The sequence below is a fragment of the Aspergillus caelatus genome, assembly GCF_009193585.1.
Source record: "Aspergillus caelatus strain CBS 763.97 unplaced genomic scaffold BDV27scaffold_55, whole genome shotgun sequence".
NCBI classification, from domain to species: domain Eukaryota; kingdom Fungi; phylum Ascomycota; class Eurotiomycetes; order Eurotiales; family Aspergillaceae; genus Aspergillus; species Aspergillus caelatus.
Genome location: NW_022475318.1, coordinates 81,136 through 99,310, shown reverse-complemented (window position 1 = coordinate 99,310; position 18,175 = coordinate 81,136). Strand labels below are relative to the sequence as shown.

At 45.9% G+C, this 18,175-nt stretch overlaps 5 protein-coding genes and 1 non-coding gene across 6 annotated transcripts; 3 read left to right on the top strand and 3 right to left on the bottom strand.

Annotated features, from left to right (window-relative positions):
- Positions 1-1,398: 1,398 nt before the first annotated feature.
- Positions 1,399-6,650, top strand: BDV27DRAFT_171064 (P-loop containing nucleoside triphosphate hydrolase protein; the record flags this gene model as incomplete). The annotated part of the gene is made up of 10 exons (XM_032075500.1): positions 1,399-1,443; positions 1,506-1,530; positions 1,584-1,868; positions 1,930-1,966; positions 2,016-2,072; positions 2,590-2,994; positions 3,092-3,755; positions 3,808-4,613; positions 4,644-5,656; positions 5,700-6,650. The coding sequence occupies 10 exons, from the start codon at positions 1,399-1,401 to the stop codon at positions 6,554-6,556; spliced, it is 4,194 nt and encodes a 1,397-aa protein (XP_031929280.1). The 3' UTR covers positions 6,557-6,650.
- Positions 6,651-7,396: 746 nt separating this feature from the next.
- Positions 7,397-8,599, bottom strand: BDV27DRAFT_156169 (uncharacterized protein; the record flags this gene model as incomplete). Its single annotated transcript, XM_032072278.1, has 3 exons — positions 7,397-7,756; positions 8,154-8,375; positions 8,585-8,599. 3 exons carry the CDS (start codon positions 8,597-8,599, stop codon positions 7,397-7,399), a joined length of 597 nt encoding a protein of 198 aa, XP_031929279.1.
- Positions 8,600-9,195: 596 nt separating this feature from the next.
- Positions 9,196-10,779, top strand: BDV27DRAFT_94841 (uncharacterized protein). Its single transcript, XM_032078019.1, has one exon. The coding sequence runs from the start codon at positions 9,691-9,693 to the stop codon at positions 10,519-10,521; it is 831 nt and encodes a 276-aa protein (XP_031929278.1). The 5' UTR covers positions 9,196-9,690; the 3' UTR covers positions 10,522-10,779.
- Positions 10,549-12,279, top strand: BDV27DRAFT_156167 (uncharacterized protein; the record flags this gene model as incomplete). Its single annotated transcript, XM_032072277.1, has 1 exon — positions 10,549-12,279. One exon carries the CDS (start codon positions 10,549-10,551, stop codon positions 12,277-12,279), a length of 1,731 nt encoding a protein of 576 aa, XP_031929277.1.
- A 2,923-nt stretch (positions 12,280-15,202) lies between these two features.
- BDV27DRAFT_t71 lies at positions 15,203-15,275 on the bottom strand. The gene has a single exon. It is a non-coding gene; the product is annotated as a tRNA-Gly (tRNA).
- A 1,352-nt stretch (positions 15,276-16,627) lies between these two features.
- On the bottom strand, positions 16,628-17,504 carry BDV27DRAFT_171062 (uncharacterized protein; the record flags this gene model as incomplete). The annotated part of the gene is made up of 1 exon (XM_032075499.1): positions 16,628-17,504. The coding sequence occupies one exon, from the start codon at positions 17,502-17,504 to the stop codon at positions 16,908-16,910; it is 597 nt and encodes a 198-aa protein (XP_031929276.1). The 3' UTR covers positions 16,628-16,907.
- Between the last annotated feature and the right edge of the window lie 671 nt (positions 17,505-18,175).

The window sequence follows — 18,175 nt, the reverse complement described above, 5'->3', positions numbered from 1 at the left end:
GATAGTATTGCAGAATTACTACTCTCGAGTGGCGCTGAACCTGACGCACAAGACGACCTTGGCGATACACCCCTCCATATTGCAGCATCCGGGATTTCCAGAAGCATGGTAGCCTTACTACTAGAGAGCACAATGGATATCAATGTGACAAATTATTCTGGGGAGACCCCCCTGCACAAGGCTGCCGAGCGCGGCCACCGCAAAATGGTGGACTTTCTGATCCAAAGCGGAGCGGATGTTGACCTGCAGGACGACTATGGGCGAACGGCTCTGCATAGGGCAGTATCTTCCAAAGGCCATGCAATGAGACTACTCGTGAATAGGAACGCAGACGTCTTTGCTAGGGATATGTTCGGACAGACTGCGCTTCATATGGCGGCCAAGGCCGGGCTCAGGAACGACGTGTATTTCCTTCTTGGTCACGGAGCCTCAGCAGATGATAAAGACGACAGTGGACAGACAGCACGAGACCTAGCCGCTAAGGCAGAGGAGACCGATGTGGTAAAGCTTTTAAGCTCTATGACCGTGTCAGACTCCGATTGATTATATCAAAATTTGATGCAGCCTATGAGATACTTGATGAGCTTATGTAAAAGGCAGGGGGGATGGTGCAGCTTACTACTCTTGCTTTTGCCTCCTGTACATGACCATTCTATTAGTTTGTGATTCTACAGAAGAAACAATTGACAATATCTGTCTCGCAGTACAATCATGTATTGAACTTTCCCCAAATCTTCGATCTTGCTGGTATATCTCCCAAGATTTTGCGTTTCTCTTGTAAACATACACTTTGCCATTGCCCTTAACTGAGAGAACTTGCATTTGTAGCAAAATTATAGTGTTACAGGTATAATAGGGACATACTGCTTTGTTAGAGAGAAACAGCCATATCTGAATCTCTTGATGGCTTCATTTGTTAGCCATAATTTTCCTGACTATTACTTGTTTAGCCCATTTTAGTGAATATATGATAGAAGTGCTAGTCTACCTTGATATTGCTCATGTAATTGTGCTGATTAGTAAGCTATGCATTCTTGTACCTAGTTAAAACTTCACATATCTTAGTAGGTAGACGGATACCAATTTCAGGAAATGAGAAGAAAGAATGGCGGATTGAGAGATGATTACATTGCCTTCATAGAGTATTGATTAAGTCGCGATCAGTGAAAACCTCGCTCATGAGTATAAGTACAGAAGATGGATTAAATGACGTACCGATAAAGCCCAGTGCGGCGGGATAGCGGGACAAATTTATTTTCCGCCGGCAGAAAAGATTTCGCGGGGTAATATTTGACCAACTATTCTACGAACCTCCACGAAACATCGTTGATACACAAAAGATCGCTTACTTCTATATTCATTTTCTTTCCATTTGGTTATCTATCACACTCGCCCAACATGTCGAAGAAATTTGATCCCGAGACGGCCGAGAACCTCGAGGATGTACGTTACCTTGCGCCTAGTCTTTGTGAAATTTAGGATTGGATGCTGACCTTTTTTTGTAGATGGAGAAGCAGTTCGCCGTTAAGGGTACGTTGTGAACCCATCGCTTCACCCTCGCTTCTTGTGCTTACGTCCCACAGCCGTCGAACATTTGATGACCTATTGGTCGATTCTCGAGAAGGTCCCAGGCTCGAAGCTTCGGTTGACGAAGATGGATGATCAAATCCTCGAGAGCTTCATGAAAGAATTTCCCGATTTCGATCCCGCCGTAACCCTCAACGAGGAGGACATGAAGAGCAAGGCGGGTAAGGAGAAGTGGCGCAACTGGATGAAGCAGTACGAGAAAACGATTGACGACTACAACTTTGGCACTATGCTGCGCTCGAACCCCAAGTTTGAATACGACCAGGAGACTACGATCTTTGGTAAGTTTCCCCGTCTTTGTTAGCGTGCCATCGGGCAAACGCGGGGCTAACAAAGAAACAGCCGTGCGCATGCAATTCTATGCCGTTGAAATCGCCAGGTGAGCGCCGAAAACTTTGGATTGTCAAGCATAATACTGACAATTACAGAAACCGTGCCGGTCTTAATGACTGGATCTATGAGAAGGCTCAGGGCAAGTCCAGCTCGTAAGCCCAGTGTTGCTATTTTATGTTCGCCGAAACCCGCGGAGGGTTTACTTCTCGGACGACCACCAGTGACTGACTTCCATCAAAGATGGAGTCTGCGGAGTTGCTATCTACTCAATTTGTAGACTCTACAGCTTCTCTGGGCGTAGGGCCAGAGCGCGGTCCAGATGGCTTTGACATCTGATAGATGGTTACCCTCGACTTTTATAGAATTTTCTTTTTCTGAAAGCAAAAGTGTACATACATTACATACGAACGGTTATAGTTTGGTACAATTGTGTTGACGGGCACGGGACCATTGAGAACCGCCTAGAACAATGGCAGCGCGCAACCCATTATCTTCCTTCTCCACAACCCCCTCCAAGTCAGAACAAAAGAATACTAAAGTCAAAGTGATACAATGGCTCTAGATGCTGGTCCATTTCTCTCAATTTATGTGTTGTCTTATGAAGCCCTCCACCCGTATTCCTGTTCAAGATCCCCCCGACTCAAGATGCTGAAGGATATGCCCCTAGAGCCATGGAATATTGACATACACCATGGCAGGTATCCTTCAATTCAAACGCTGCTTGGGCCGGAGGCCAAGTTGGCTTTCGCTCTTCAGCTTCACCACTAAAAAACACATCCCAACTCTTTGCTTCGCCATTCTTTTCGCATCATTAGCTAGTGCTAGTTCCCCGATTTTTGCTACACTCCTTGGGGAGGCATTCAACTCTTTAGCATTGTTCGGTAGTGCTCAAATCTCTGCCCAGGAACTAATTCAAACGACAAAAGCAAGCTGTATCAAACTGGCATGCTTAGGTGTTTATAGCTGGTTCTGCAACAGCATCTATTTCATTCTTTTTGTGACCTTCGGAGAGCTCCAAGTCGCTAATGCACGGGGCGCCCTCTTCAAAGGACTTTTGCAGAAAGACCAGGAATGGTTCGAAACACAACAAGATGGAACCCGAACATTCTTATCTTGCCTTCAAGCGTCAGTCATACCCCGGGTCGCTTTGTACTTATCTAACCTCTCGTAGCCAAATCTACGAGTTGCAGAAATCAACGTCCCAGCCTCTGGGACTGCTACTGCAGTATAGCTTCCGAGCCATTGGCTCGCTGGCTCTGGCGTTTTACACCTCCTGGAACCTTTCTCTGGTCACGCTAGCAGGGATCCCGGTCTTCTCCGCCATGGCTTCATTTATCTCTTCTAAGATGAAGTTCAATATTGAAGCACAGCAGGCTGAGTTGGCAAGCGCTTCGAAGGTTGTCAACAACACCACCACTTCGATTGATACAGTCAAGTGCCTGAACGGGGAAGCTTTTGAACTCTACAATTTCTCGAGCAGGATTGACGAGGCTGCGTCGCAGTTTTTGAAACAGGCGCGGTTGAACTCAATTCAGATAGCCCTCATTCGATTGATGACGTACGGCATGTTTGTTCAAGGCTTCTGGTACGGCAGCTCTTTGGCATCGTCTGGGCGGCTCTCACCTGGTGACGTTTTGAGGACATTTTGGGCTTGTCTCACCGCAGCACAGTCCATCGAATTTATTATGACTCAAGTAATCGTACTAGATAAAGGTGCGATTGCAGCCTCTGCATTAAAAATGACCTTGAACAGGCAGACCAACGACGGCGGCCCGAAAGAAATGGAGGGAGCAGTATATCCCCATCAATGCGATGGCGATATTGAAGTGAGCGATGTAAGTTTTTCAAAACCCTGAGTGTTCATGAAAACAATTCCAACTGTCTTAGTTGTCTTTCGCATATTCGTCTCTGCCTGAGATGCTCAGCTTGAACTCGGCAAGCTTCTTCTTCCCAGCGGGGGAGACAACTTTCGTCATAGGAAAGAGTGGATCTGGGAAAAGTACCCTAGGGCAACTACTCACACGGATATACTCGCCAACCTCTGGTGAAATTCTCATAGACGGCACACCCATACAAACTTTGAGCAAGAACTGGATCCGAAACAATTTCACCTTGGTAGAACAACGGAGCATTCTCTTCAACGAATCGATCTTCATGAACATTGCATTTGGACGGCACGACTATGACCAGATCCGAAAAGAAGACGTTCAGGAATGCATCGACCTGGCGATGCTGCAAAGCGTAATCGACCACATGCCGAACGGTATCGACACGTGTGTGGGTTATGGCGGTAGTTTTTTAAGTGGCGGCCAGAGACAAAGGGTTGCAATTGCCCGGGCTAGATTAAGAAATACACAGGTCTTGATCATAGATGAGCCTACAAGCGCTCTAGATGGGACGAATCGTCATGAGGTGATCCGAGCAATCCGGGAGTGGCGCAAAGGGAAAACAACCATCATCATCACACACGACATGTCCCATATCTTGGACAGAGATTTTGTGTATGTCCTGGATCAAGGATCAGTGGTACAGGCTGGGTATAGATCTGAGATTGAGAAACTAGGGAATGATTTCTTTCATTTTAGCGAGGAAAGCTATCCATGTGATTCCGGCGACAGCATACTCTCAGATAATTCGGCTGAGCTTGATAAAAACCGACGTATATCCTCTGTGCTTATGGGCCTCAGACCCGAGTCATTTCACACCGAAAAATTTCAACCAAGATCCCGACTTTCAATCGTGCCCACGCCACAAGACACCTTGCAAGATGGAATGCAGCTAGTTGACTTTACTGAACGGAAGTCAACTCATCACAAATCAAGCAAAAGAAAAGACCGACAAATGTCTCTGTTCCAGATAATGCTAACGATTATACCTAATTTGACCGTCGGGCAACGTGTTCTTCTGCTCCTTGGGCTTCTGTTCACTCTTTGCCACTCGAGCACCACCCCTATATTCGCTTACTTCTTATCGAAACTCCAAGTAACTTTTTTTAACAAGACGAGCACTCTGAAATGGGCCCTGGCCGTTTTGGGGGTCTCGATATCCGATGGAATGGTGTCCTTCTTCATGCATTATCTTCTCAGTCTTTGTAGCCAAGCTTGGGTGGATTGCCTCCGAAAAAGAGCCTTCCGCCGAGTTCTTGATCAGCCGAAGCAATGGTTCGAGGAGGAGGGAAACAGTCCGTCACAGCTGACCGCTTGCCTGACCCGAGATGGTGAAGAAATGCGAGAGATACTTAGCCGCTTCGGTGGCTACGCTTTGGTTGCAGCTTCGATTGCCGTGATAGCGACTGTATGGAGCCTGGCTGTTTGCTGGAAGCTGACTCTAGTTGCGCTTTCCATTGGACCTGTGGTATACGCAATCACAAGAGGTTTTGAACGAATCAGCGGATTGTGGGATAGACGCTGTAACGAGGCTAGGGGTGCAGCGTCGGAGGTATTCGTTGAGACGTTCTCGGAGATACGCACAGTACGTACCCTGACACTAGAACCGTTCTTTCAGGGCAAGCATACGAAAGCCTTGTTGAAATGTCTCACAACGGGGCTGCGGAAGACGGGTTATACAGGGTTCCTCTTTGGGCTGGTCGAGTCTGTTATCGTCTTCGTGAGCGCATTGATTATCTACTACGGGGGACTTCTGGTGTCGGTTCTAGAATACACCGTGGAGGATATCATGACAGTCCTCTCGATGCTGTTATTCAGCATTGGATATGCAAGTGTAGTACTTTCTTGGAGTGAGTATTCTCATCTACTTGATAGGCTTCGCTGACTTTCCAGTTCCGCAAATCAGTGCATCGCGAGAGAGAGGGTCTAGACTCTTACAGATTGCAAACCTTGCCGGAGCTTCACACGAGCGTGTGGGATACATGCCCGCAATGCCGACACCGGTAAAGCTCACCAGGTTGAACTTCCGGTACCCATCTCGGCCAAATGCACCAGTCTTGAAAGACGTTTCCTTCACCATCCCCGAGAACTCATGTACAGCAATTGTAGGCCGGTCTGGGTGTGGTAAATCGACCATAGCCTCGCTGTTACTAGCTCTGTACGAATCGCCCGCTTCCGATAGTGTACCAGCCATTTCACTTGGCGGTGTTGATATACGCAAATTACACACTCCAACGCTTCGCTCCGTTGTGGCGATCGTCTCACAACAACCGACGATATTCCCGGGGACCATCGAAGCCAATATTAGCTATGGACTGGAAGGGTCTCTTCGGGATCCTCGCAACGTCCGCGATGCAGCAAAGGCAGCGGGGGTGGATGAGTTTGTATCATCCCTTCCGCAAGGCTACTCTACCGTTATTGGAGATGGCGGAGTTGGGTTATCCGGCGGGCAAGCGCAGCGAGTGGTGATTGCGCGGGCACTTGTCCGTCGCCCTCGGATTTTGATTTTAGATGAAGCTACATCAGCCCTTGATCCGGCCAGCGCTGAAATCATCCGACATACTGTGCAGAAGCTAGTGATGTCACAGGTAGGCCTGACGGTGATTATCATCACCCACGCCAAGGAAATGATGGAGATTGCGGATAATGTGGTTGTTCTGGAGCATGGGTGTGTTGTTGAAAGTGGGCCATATAAAACGCTGGCGAAACGACCTCATCTGCAAGCATTGATAAACGATCAGAGGACATAGTAGTTAAACATATAGGAGAATCTCAATAATTCTGATCAATCATGTCTAAAAAGCGCTCCTTGATACCTCCGAGCGATGTCAAAGTTCTTTGCCGAATTCTCAACCACTATTGCAGAACCCATTCTTATCCAATAGAAGTTTCTCCAGTCCAAGACCGAACTCTCTCCAATTGGCAGGGCGCTTCTCCCTGATCAGGTCGTCCATATCAAACACCAACCAATAGTCGCACCGCGTTCTCCAATAGGCAACGGGCAACTTCCACAGAAAAGCCTCCAGTACATTGCGTGTATCTCTCACTATCTCCCATGAACACGGACGAGTGCCATAGATCTGATCGACGATGAGAATTCCCCATTCATGTGGTGTGATGTGTGATGAAAACTCGGTAGCTAAACTGCTCATTTTAACGCTGCTTCCTGGCAAATGACTTCTGGTGTTACTGTTGGAGGAAGTTGACGGAATCTGCGCAATGCTAACTCGGAATGAGCCAACTACGAGGTTACTAGATATATGGATCTTGTGTTTTTCCATCTGAAAATTTCTCAATTTGAGTAAGAAAAAGAAAAGAAAAAGAAAAAGAAAACAAAATAGACAACTAAAACCTTTTTTCTTAAAATAGGGGAGGAGCCTTACGGTCGTTCTGCCAGCTTCTTTTTTGTCAATCCTAGGCTGAAGGGGGTGTTGGATTTTACTTTCAAGGCTTGCAACGATTCGTTGGGATTTTTGTTGAGAATACATTCTTAAAAAAAAAAAAAGAAAAGAAAAGAAAAACAAATTAGGAAAAAATTAGAAAAGAACATAGAAAAAATTTTTTAAAAAAAAATTACTCGATATCGATATTCATAAACGACTCGTCAACTTCAACTTCACCCAACACCATCCCAGCCCCCTGGGGAGGGACCAGGATGGTGTTGGGGTGTTGGCAGGGGTGGCGAGGACGACGGCCACGGTAGCCCCTAGGGGCATAATTACGAGGGGCCCCCAGGCGGAGGGCCGGGGGAGGGGGCGATGGTGCTGGGGCTGCTGGGGCTGCTGCTGTTGTTGTTGCTGTTGCTGCTGCTGTTGCTGTTGTTGCTGTTGTTGCTGTTGTTGCTGTTGTTGCTGCTGGGGCTCAACGGCAGGGGCAGCAGGGGCCACCGGGGCAGGGGGCACGGCGCCGCTGCCGCCCACGACGACGAGAGGAGGAGGGGGAGGGGGCAGCTGGGGACTAAATAATCATTATTCATTCTTAGTATAATATATAGTTAAGTGTCTAACCTCTCCCTGAAGAAAACATTAGTATCATACATACCACAGACATAACACAGAAACTTACCATTGACGTTATAAGCATATTAAGGCCTCTCTGGAGGCTGCAAAGCCTCCGACGACACTCTCTCTCTCTGTGTGTCCCTTACGTAAACAATAGTTACACTATATATCCCTCAAACATCAGCATTTGTCCAATATCTTAGTAACCCACTTTGAGGAAGCAAGGAGGATCTTCAAGATACAACCGCTATCCTGTCAAGAAAGCTTGAAAAGAACCAGCTTGAAGCCCGGCCCATCCAGCCAAGTGCTTCAGAATCAACACAAGACAAGAGGAGCTGTTACTCACGCGGGTAATGGTGACGGTGGGCGAGCTGGATGTCCTTAGACTGGATGGTGACACGCTTGGCGTGGATGGCGCAGAGGTTGTGTCCTCAAAGAGGGAGACGAGATAGGCCTTAAAGGACTTCTGAAGAGCACCGATGGCGGAGGACTGGAAGCGAATGTCGGACTTGATATCCTGAGCGATTTCACGGATCTGACGCTGGAAGGGGAGCTTTCGGATCAGGAGCTTGGTGAGAGAGAGAGAGAGAGAGAGAGAGAGAGAGAGAGAGAGAGAGAAGGGAGAGGGACTTTAGGCGTGATCCTCAGGACTATGTGATAGGCTTCCCTCACTGTTTGCTATTGGTCACTTTCACTTTCATTGTCCGTTACAAAACGACATCTACAATTGCGAATGGTGGCCCTTTGGGGTTGGAATAAATACAGTTGAAAAGCTACGAAAATGGCGGTCATTTTGATATACAACAACACATATGCATTCTTTTAATTCGTGGTGTCCTTGAAGCGACTGAGTTGGCTCGCAGATTCTTACATGTAGGTGGAACAGTTTGCACTTGTATGCTCCGACTGTTCCAACTCACCTGTTCAGTTGCAAAATGTTCCCATTCCTTTCTCAAGTGCTAATCGTTGTTGACAGCTGCCAAGACTTCTATAGTTCGAGCCGCTCGACCCGGTGATAAGTTCAAAACGCCACTACTCAGTCAACAATGATTATTTTTCGTTCCAGTAAGCTTCAGTGAAAAAGAATTATTTTTCTCTATTTTTCAATATACATATTTATGGGGCTTCTGTGTAGAGCGGCTTGAAAATAACTTATGGTCTCGAAGCGAAAGTCCGAGAGGTCTTTCTCTGATTGGACAATTGCTCGAGCGTCATGGATGTTTCTGGGAGAGCCTGTACAATAACGCCACACCTTATCGGCTACCAGACCACACTGTCTAATACTTATTCAACCATCTATACCTTCGAGACGGCATTTACGCAAACTTACAACGCACTATTTAATCAGAATTCATTTGAGGTACAGATACTAGTATACACTATGTAGACTCCGATTAAAGCAACTGAATCATCATAGACATCTATATAGCGTTTAATCACACAGTTTGATATGAAAATCAGCGTCCAGGACAGATCTTTGTGATTAGAATTCAATCGTTACAGCGTATTTTTCGTAATTCTAGCGTACAGGCATCAGGATGCTCCTCGACTTGTGTCCAAGCAGGTGACTTCCCAATTAGGTTAGTATATGAAGACAGTAGTAAAACGTAGAGTAGAACTTGGTGAAAACAGGCAAGCCAGCGATAAAGACGGCGCACGCGGATGACGAAGACGACGACGACGATAACGACGATAACGACGACGAGGAGGACGAAGAAGAAGGAGGAGGAGAAGAAGAAGGAGGAGGAGAAGAAGGAGGAGGGGAAGAAGAAGGAGGAGGGGAAGAAGAAGGAGAAGGAGGAGAAGAAGAAGGAGGAGGAGAAGAAGAAGGAGGAGGAGAAGAAGAAGGAGGAGGAGAAGAAGAAGGAGGAGGAGGAGACAACATGCCTTTCAAAAGACTTATTGGGGTTAAACCCTCCCAGGTCCATGGTCGGGATGACACCGTGAAATGGGACGAAGCCCTTGATCGTCAGAGTACCGTGGGAATTAACAAAGGAGCTAGGAAGATATCTCAGCTTCGCCAAGGTCCCGAGGCGGAGGAGAAATCTTCGTCGCTTCGCGAGGGCCTTGATGAACAAAGCCGGACTAAGTCCGCCGAGATTGGGGAGAAATCTTCATCTCGTCAGGGTTATCAGAGGTTAATGTCTTCCGGAGTTGAGGAGAAATCTTCGCTCTGTCCAAGCCCAAAAACAACCGCAGCTGGGGGTAAAACCCTGGGCGGCAAGAAAAATAAGAAGGCGCAAGTGCCATCTAACCAGCGCAGTATCCTCAGTTTTATGAGGCCTGCTGAAGAAGCCGGTGAAAAATCCGTGCCTCAAGAAACCGGTTGCATTACAGCCAGGAAAAGCCCTGCTCCGACTAAACCTGTAGCTGAAAATGCCAGCGAGTCGAAGAGGGCTAAAATTTTCAAGCAAGAGCCCGTCGGGTATGCAGATAACTTGTCTGTGAAGACCGACGAAGAATCAAAATATACCCTCCACGACAACCCCAAAGAAGTCCCCTTCAACGCGGAAGGCTACGCCGACGTTATCCTTATTGAGGATGATGAGTACCCCGACGAATTGAAGTATGAGGACGCCGCCGGGTACGATGTCGAAGAGGATGACCTGCCAGAACAAATTTATGAGGAGGCAGGTTATCTCGAAGAGGAGGGTTTTATCTTGGACGAGGATCGGTATCGGCTTGCCGGTATGGATTCGGACGAGGATTACTAGGCTCTCCGAGAGAGCTTCGACAAAAGCATGCACAGGGTTATCAGGTACCTGTGGTACAATGCTCAAACCCCTTTCGAGGAAATTTCACATGCTGAATCCTATATCGCACCGGGCATGTGCCAGTGGCTGCGGAGAGCAGACGCTGAGGTTGTATATCGCCTATATCAGGCGATCATTCCTGAGTCAACCCGCACTATCCTGGGCCACGATAGACTGACCTGCCAACACATTCTTGCTCTTCCAAAGGTGAGCCCCTCACGTAAGGAAAAGGGTGTGAATCTGGATCTCGTCACTAGTCCCAGCGACAAGGGTGGGCTCTATACGGGGTCAACTATATCTTTTTTCGTTGTGCGGATTCCGGCGCATCGACGTGAGATCCAACGAGATGGATCTGTAAAAGGTGTACATTATACGTACATCCGAGAGAATACAAACAGAAAGCCCCACTTTCGCGTGGTTGCTGTCTTCCCTCGAGATATGCCAGAGCTTGGGGTCGAAATTGCGGACAGCGAATGGCTAGTCCGCTTTCTCGAGGCCGTCATCATGATCGTGCTCGATACGTTCAAACCGGGGTCCTTACCCCAATTCTCGATAACCCAAGACCAGCTCAACCACTTGAGGTCCGAATGTGGCCTCAGAGGTACGGTCTTTGAACCCCTGAACCGCGCTTTGCCGACAAAGCAGTCGGTTCGTTCCAAGCTACCATCAAAATGTAGCAATTGTCCTAGCGAAGAGTCCCCTAACTGGTTCTTGGACTTTAACGCTTCGACATTGGTCGCCGGCCGCCTTTGCAGCGCGTGTTATCAATGGAAGAAATCACACGGCACTAACAGGCCTGCCTCCGTTTATAACAGGCTACATCAGCCAACCTCCGGGCCATGCAGCAACCCAAGCTGTGGTGCCACAGAAACCACGCGCAAATGGTATCGCCACCCGAACGACAGGGACCGGGTTCTATGCAATGCTTGTCACGCATATGTGACTGTCAATGACGGCACTGAGAGACCATTGGAGACTATTCTCAAGCGCCAAAAAGACCAACGTCGGTGTATAGATTGCCCTAAGTTTGGCCCAGGCGTCATATGGCTTGTAGCACATGATAAGCAAGAGGAATTGCTGTACAGGTGCCATACCTGTTACAACAGGTACGAAAGAAGCTTGCCAAAAGCTCAAGATCAATCTTCTCAGTCGCGACGATGCATCAGCTGTGGCGAAATAACAAATTCTAAAGACTGGCACGCAAAGTCGTCAATGTGTGGATCCTGCCACCATGACGATCAACAATGGAGAGGAAAGCGGGGGCGATCAAATTGCTGGAACTGCCTCGAGCAATGGAACAGGAATATAGTGAAGCGCTGGTCTTGTTCCCTCCGCGAGTGGCTATGCAATAAGTGTCAACTAAGCATGAACTCAGGATACCTTCGTATGGCCGCCCACCACCTCGAAAACCTCGACATAAGGTGCGAGTTGTGCCGTACTAAATACAGCAAGGCTTGGTATCCTGGATGCAAATCGACAAACTTGCCCGTGTGCCGACGCTGTGGAGATAGGAAAGGCAGAGGTCGAACCGATTTTGGCGATCGTTCCAACAGCGAACGCGGCCCCGGTGAGCTCACTTACCAGGAAGCCCGTGAAAATGCCGGTAATGTGACCTTTAAACCCGAGTTCTTCGACTACATGAACCGCGCCCATAACATCGACAGATCGGTGGCGGTAATCAATGAAGCGAAGCAACTGGAGGATTCCCTGAACTTATAAGGTTCAAATCCCACAGACGGGCCGGCTCTTATATATAGAAATCTTCCATAGTACCTCGCAGTAGGCCGTAGTACTACGTAGAATCCGTAGGGTGTGAGAGACACCTCCCATCAAAATTCCTGGTACTACCAGGTACTTGGAGGGGGATAGTCGTCTTGAACCCACATTGCTATAGTACTTAACGGAATTATATATCTCTTAACATACTCTGTAGTTGACTAGTTATCAGATGTTCTGATAATACTTGCGATAAGGGATTTAAATCAACTCTCGCTTTGTTTCAAAGTACAACACCTCTACTATTCTTAAAAATGCTTTAAGGGAGGCTCTGTACAAATATTTTGCCAAAAAGAAATTATAGGAAATCTGGTCATTTTCTTAATCGATAGTGTTCCTGAACGCTTGAAAATTCGCTTGGATTTCCAACTTTGGGGGTCTACTTCCAAAGCACAGACATGCTATCATTACCATGATGCCAGTGTGATTAATTTTTCTGGTAATGCCCTCAATCAATCAGTCGAAATTCTATTAACCTGTTAGAGCCTAACTATCAAAAGCAGTATACAGATGCCTTGCCAGTAAGGCAGAATTCTAGTCCAAAACACCTAATTATCCATACATAGGATAATATATAAAAAGCTTTTAAAACACAACCTAAATATATAGCATAGTGTATCTTTTCTCCCAACCATCCTCCTATATCTATAGTCGTTCTCTGCCTCCTCTATAGTTTACCTTTTATCTATTCTACATCGCTCATCGGGTAACCCTTCCAGTACTGTTTTATAACCTCTTAATCAGCGTCTCCTATATCTTTTCCTAGATTAATTCTCCATCTATCTGAATCAGTTCCACTTTGTGGAATTATCCTAGAAGCCCTGTTTTATAGCTAAACTTAGCGATATAGTATATTACCAGCGGGCTTGGTAGTATTATATCCCAATCTTATAGATTATGGCCCCCTGTATACCTCTGTATATAAGTCTTCCTTATAAGGCCCATCTCCTCTATAATCTTCTGCCATATCTTCCTCCGTAGCTCCATGTAAAGTTAGAATTGAAGTAAAATATACTTTAGTATCTAAGACCCCTCTATACACTAATAGCGATTAACTGCCTTAATTTTATAGAGAAAATGTCGTAGATCTCTCCTCTACATCCTTATCTAAAGAATAATCGATACGTGTGGCATTGTAAAAGTCCAGGACCCAGTTATCTAGCATCTTTAGTAATCAATATATAGATTACCCGGTCTTATGCACCTCTTAATGTGTTATCCATTGTCTCTTAAATTATTGATATATCTCCCGTTTAGCTACGGCTACTAGGCGGACTACTCTATCTTGCTGACGTATACCAGGGTCCATAACTACCTCCTTCACAGCTTTATCCATAAGCTTATTCCCAGAAACCCCAATGTAGGCTAGAATCTATTAGATTGTGATCTGGTTCAACAGGTTGAATTGTCTCTGTTATATATATATATATATATATATCTCAATTTATACTGGCCGGAGGGTCATTTAGGGTTCTGTACAGCCTGGATAGTTGCCTAGCTATCAGCGAAAACCGTAACCTGCCGCTGACTCCTCGCAGCCAGGGTCAGGGCCATGTCGAACCTTTTCAGCTCCGCTGCGTAAACCGTTGTGTCCCGGTAATACCCTCCAGTGCGTGCGGATCAATACAAAGACAATACAGCACCTCCACGTAGATATATAGAATAACTCCTCCCTCCCTCTCAAAAGCATTAGATTAAAAAGTAGAATATGTTATATATTGAAAGGAAGTGGAAACTAATCTTCCTTACCTACACTTCTCTACCTCTATCTACAGCAATGCTATGATTCATTTGACACTTCCCGAGGGCCCGTTCTGGAATAAGTCAAAAAAGAGAAACAAAGAAAAAAAGAAGAAATTTCACGAGAATAATTATAACAATAAGAAAGATGATAATTTGTCTACACCGAGCGAGATGGCACAATGCCGGAGATTCTTAAGATTTGGGGTCGCAGAGGGTGTGGAAGAGAAAGGTATCCTTCAAGTGACTCGTTATCAACAAGTCTGTCTGCTGCCCAAAACGTGTATGAACCTATCGACATGAAAATAGTATAATGACTAGAAAGGTAGTCAGAAATAATAAAATATTAAATAGTTTTCGCTCTGGTTTTCATCTCTATGTAGTGTGTCGATTCGAAGCGTCCGCTGACGAAGGTTAGCCCTAGTCACGTTATACCGGGCTCACTACATGTTACCATGCAACAATTACAACATGGAGCTACAAAGCATATTCAAGCGTAATATTGACTCATATATAGATGATTCAATAAAAAAACCCTGCTTACAAGATCTGAGAATGGTTGTGACTCGAGGGTACTCATATGTGATGCGTTTTGGACTCAGGATGGACCCACTGGGCCACGGGCTATGTTCCCGATATCCCAAGGAATTGGCCATATCTTGTATTATAATGTACTGAAAATGCTGAAGATATGCCTCATAGTTCCAGAGATAGGGTATAAAAGAAAAAAGAGAGAATAATATAGGGTCATTAGCTCCCTAATGGCCCTGGATAGAGAAAGGTCCAAAGCATGGTGGATATCATGAGAACGTGGCGTGTGTTCATGTTCTTCTAGTCTTGTTGTATTGTATTATTCTTCTTTAGGTCTAGCAGGCCAGCACTACAGTGGGGAGAGAGCTGTCATAACTATTAGTCCCCTGGTAGATAACTTAACAACTTGTCTAATTTGATACATCAGCTTGATGAATTCCTAGGAAAGGGATAGAGAATAGGTTATATATCATAGGTAAATAGTTATTTATTTGGACTAGATACTCCACTCTCTTGAGATTTTAACACTGTACTTTGAAACTGAGGAATCTACCTGAGAAGACAAAATACATATGGGATCTCTATAAAAATATATTGCGAGCACGGGGGTTCGAACCCCGGACCTCATGCTTGGGAAGCATGCATGCTAACCACTACACTACGCCCGCTTTTCTTATTTAAAGCTATAAAACTAACAAAATATCATCCAAAGGTTGTATAGCCTTCTTGGGCTTTCGTCCCATGGATTCGGGTATTTTAGGATTTATAGTGGGTCTACATTTTAGTTCTATGTGGAGGCATTGCTGTGGGTCTATTTTTATCTGATTTCTCTAGTGTTGGTTGTGATTATAGTGGTGCTACATGCTTTGGTATTCGGTTCATCGTAGGGTAACAACCAAGTCGGAGGTGATGCGGTGGCAGAGCTTGACTTTTTCAGGTGATCATGTGACCATGGGCTTTTCGAGAGTCATGTATTTACAACGTTAAACTTGAGCAATATAACAACGATATGGACAGATGACCCCGATTCTTGAGAAGGCCCTCGATATCATGCCTTGTGATATCTTTCCACACTGTGAGCGGATACGCTTGTCAATATAGAAAACTCTTTGTTCACTAGAACGTTTTCAAATCTCTATACACCGTTTGTTTAGCTTGAATTAAGATTTACGTTGCCATAGGAAGGATTTTGGGGCTTTTCAAGATAATGACGAATATGGGGAGATATCACGCAGATATCCATGTCCTAAATCCTGATAATAGCCAAGCCTTCTACATTACCTTCTCCGTCATATCGTCAGTCATATTGAGAAAGTCGATACATAGGTGGTCCTACAATAGTGTTGGATAGGTGACGCTGAGATGAAGGGTATATCAAGTTAGGGCTTCTAATATGGAATCCCCAGGCACCTAGGCACTCTCGGGCCTCAGGATGTCCACGCTTGGGAATCCATCAGAACCACAACTCCCTCTCTCTCCATTACACCTGGAGAGTTCCTTTCTTTCTACGATAGCATTTATCTTTGATATCCATCTTCACTGGAGTAATGCGGCAACCGTCAATCTCAGTTTTTATGACGTGCGAAAACTAAAACTTCGTATAAAAACAGTCTACTCATACAACCCTTCGTTCTCAGGCAGCTCAGTAAATTTTCAATAAGTTTGTTGTTGAGGCTGTACGTATGTACACAAGTCCATGGGGCCACGAGCTTTACCCATCCAAACCGTCATACTTCTCCTATCTTCAAAGTGTATACTACTCTTATGTCAGGAGGTACCGGCACCAGTACATACATTTCGTTGGTCTTGGACTTCCCATGTCTTTACGATTTGTCACTATGCAGTATATTCTTAATCCTCCACACGCCTTCTGTTTCCTCCAACTCGGAATACAAAGAAAGCACAACATTCAGCTGTGAGTTCGCAGCCTTGATGTTTTCTTCGGTCCGTGCACAGTGTATCTTAAAAAACTCCTCATGGATGCCTTTGAAGTGGAAGGTTGACTGGAAGAACGCCTGCTTCCAGAGTCACGCAACAGTGTTGATACGGTAACCGGTAACTGTCGCGATATCTCTTTGTCTTTGATTGCCTTCTCAAGGTAACGACGATCATCCTCGAAGCTTTCTCCTTCGGCAACGCCATCATTGCTCCATCCCGGAATGTCGACTATGAGCCAAGGGTGATGTATAACGGCGGGGAGTGGTGCGACAGATATCCAATCCCAGTCGATCACCATGGAATTTGAGCCATCCATTAGATAAAGCTGTCAAAGAGAAAAAGTTGAGAAAAATGACACGCTCTTACCCTGTCAAGCGGAAGTTATCGTCTTTCATGATATTATACGCGTTCAAGTCTCCATGGGCGAAGCCAACATCTGTGTACTTGTCCTCACCAGCATAGTAGGGGATCATCGACCTCATGATCAGATAGTCAATGGCATCACCCCATCGAGCAGTTCCAGCGAGAGTTCGTCGGAGACCTCGGTCTAGGCTTTCCGTGAGCCAAGCTGAATACCGGGGCTTTTTCTCTGGCATAAAATCAGTGGGAACTGCAGTAGTCCACAATTGCAGTAGGAACTCCGCAAGGTCCTCGAGAAGCGTTTGACATTTCTTAAGAGGTATCTGGGAGTTCCAAGTAGCTAGTGGCGAACCACTAATCCACTCTGAATACAAGACAGGGTGTTCTGGTTCGAAGAAGACATTTGGCGCTTTCATCTCTGGGTTTTGCTGTTTAATATACTGGAACATCCCAATAGCACGCAACTCATACCTCCAGGTATTGAGATCATCGCAGGATCGAACTGCCCACTGTACGGAATCCTCAAATATAACCTTGAATATTTTGTGTGAGCCGCCCTGACAAGGCCTTTCGTCGGCAAGTGAGCACTGAACCCCCATTTGAAGACGGTGGGCCCCAGAGAAGACATCTGGAAAGTATGTCATTTCCTTTGAAAACATCGAATATACGAAAATGTGAGATGAGAATGATGAGTCTTGGTGAGTCGTACGAGAGCTCCGGTCAAACAGTCAAGTCTCGAGCTGCCGGGCTAAATCTGTGGCACCATGCGGGATAGTTAATCTCGAATTATAACGCTGGAACAATCTACTGACTCTGAGATTCCAAGATACAGTTTCTAGTTCCATCGCTTGTTTACAAGATAAACCCAATGGTAATCCCACCATAACAGTGCACCTAAGGAAATATTCTCCTTGCTCACTTTATCTGGAATAAAGGAAAATTTTGCACCGATCCTACGAATGACGATTGCATGAAAGGGTAGGCGTAGGGCAAACCCCCAGTGCTTGCCCAGACAGCTACCCTTCATCTCAACATCCTTTCATTCATTATCAACCACGTGCCTCTTAAGTACACATACTGATATCCTGTGGCTATATCCCTATGGATCAGGAAACCCCACTCACTACGGCTTCGTTCTGCGATATCTTCCCTTCACCCTTCTTATTTCCGTCTCACTTCATGTATTTTAACACGTTGGTATGGATATTCTTCTCTCCTTCCTTTCTATATCGAGTCACATATACTAATACATCACCCCTTCCTACAGATT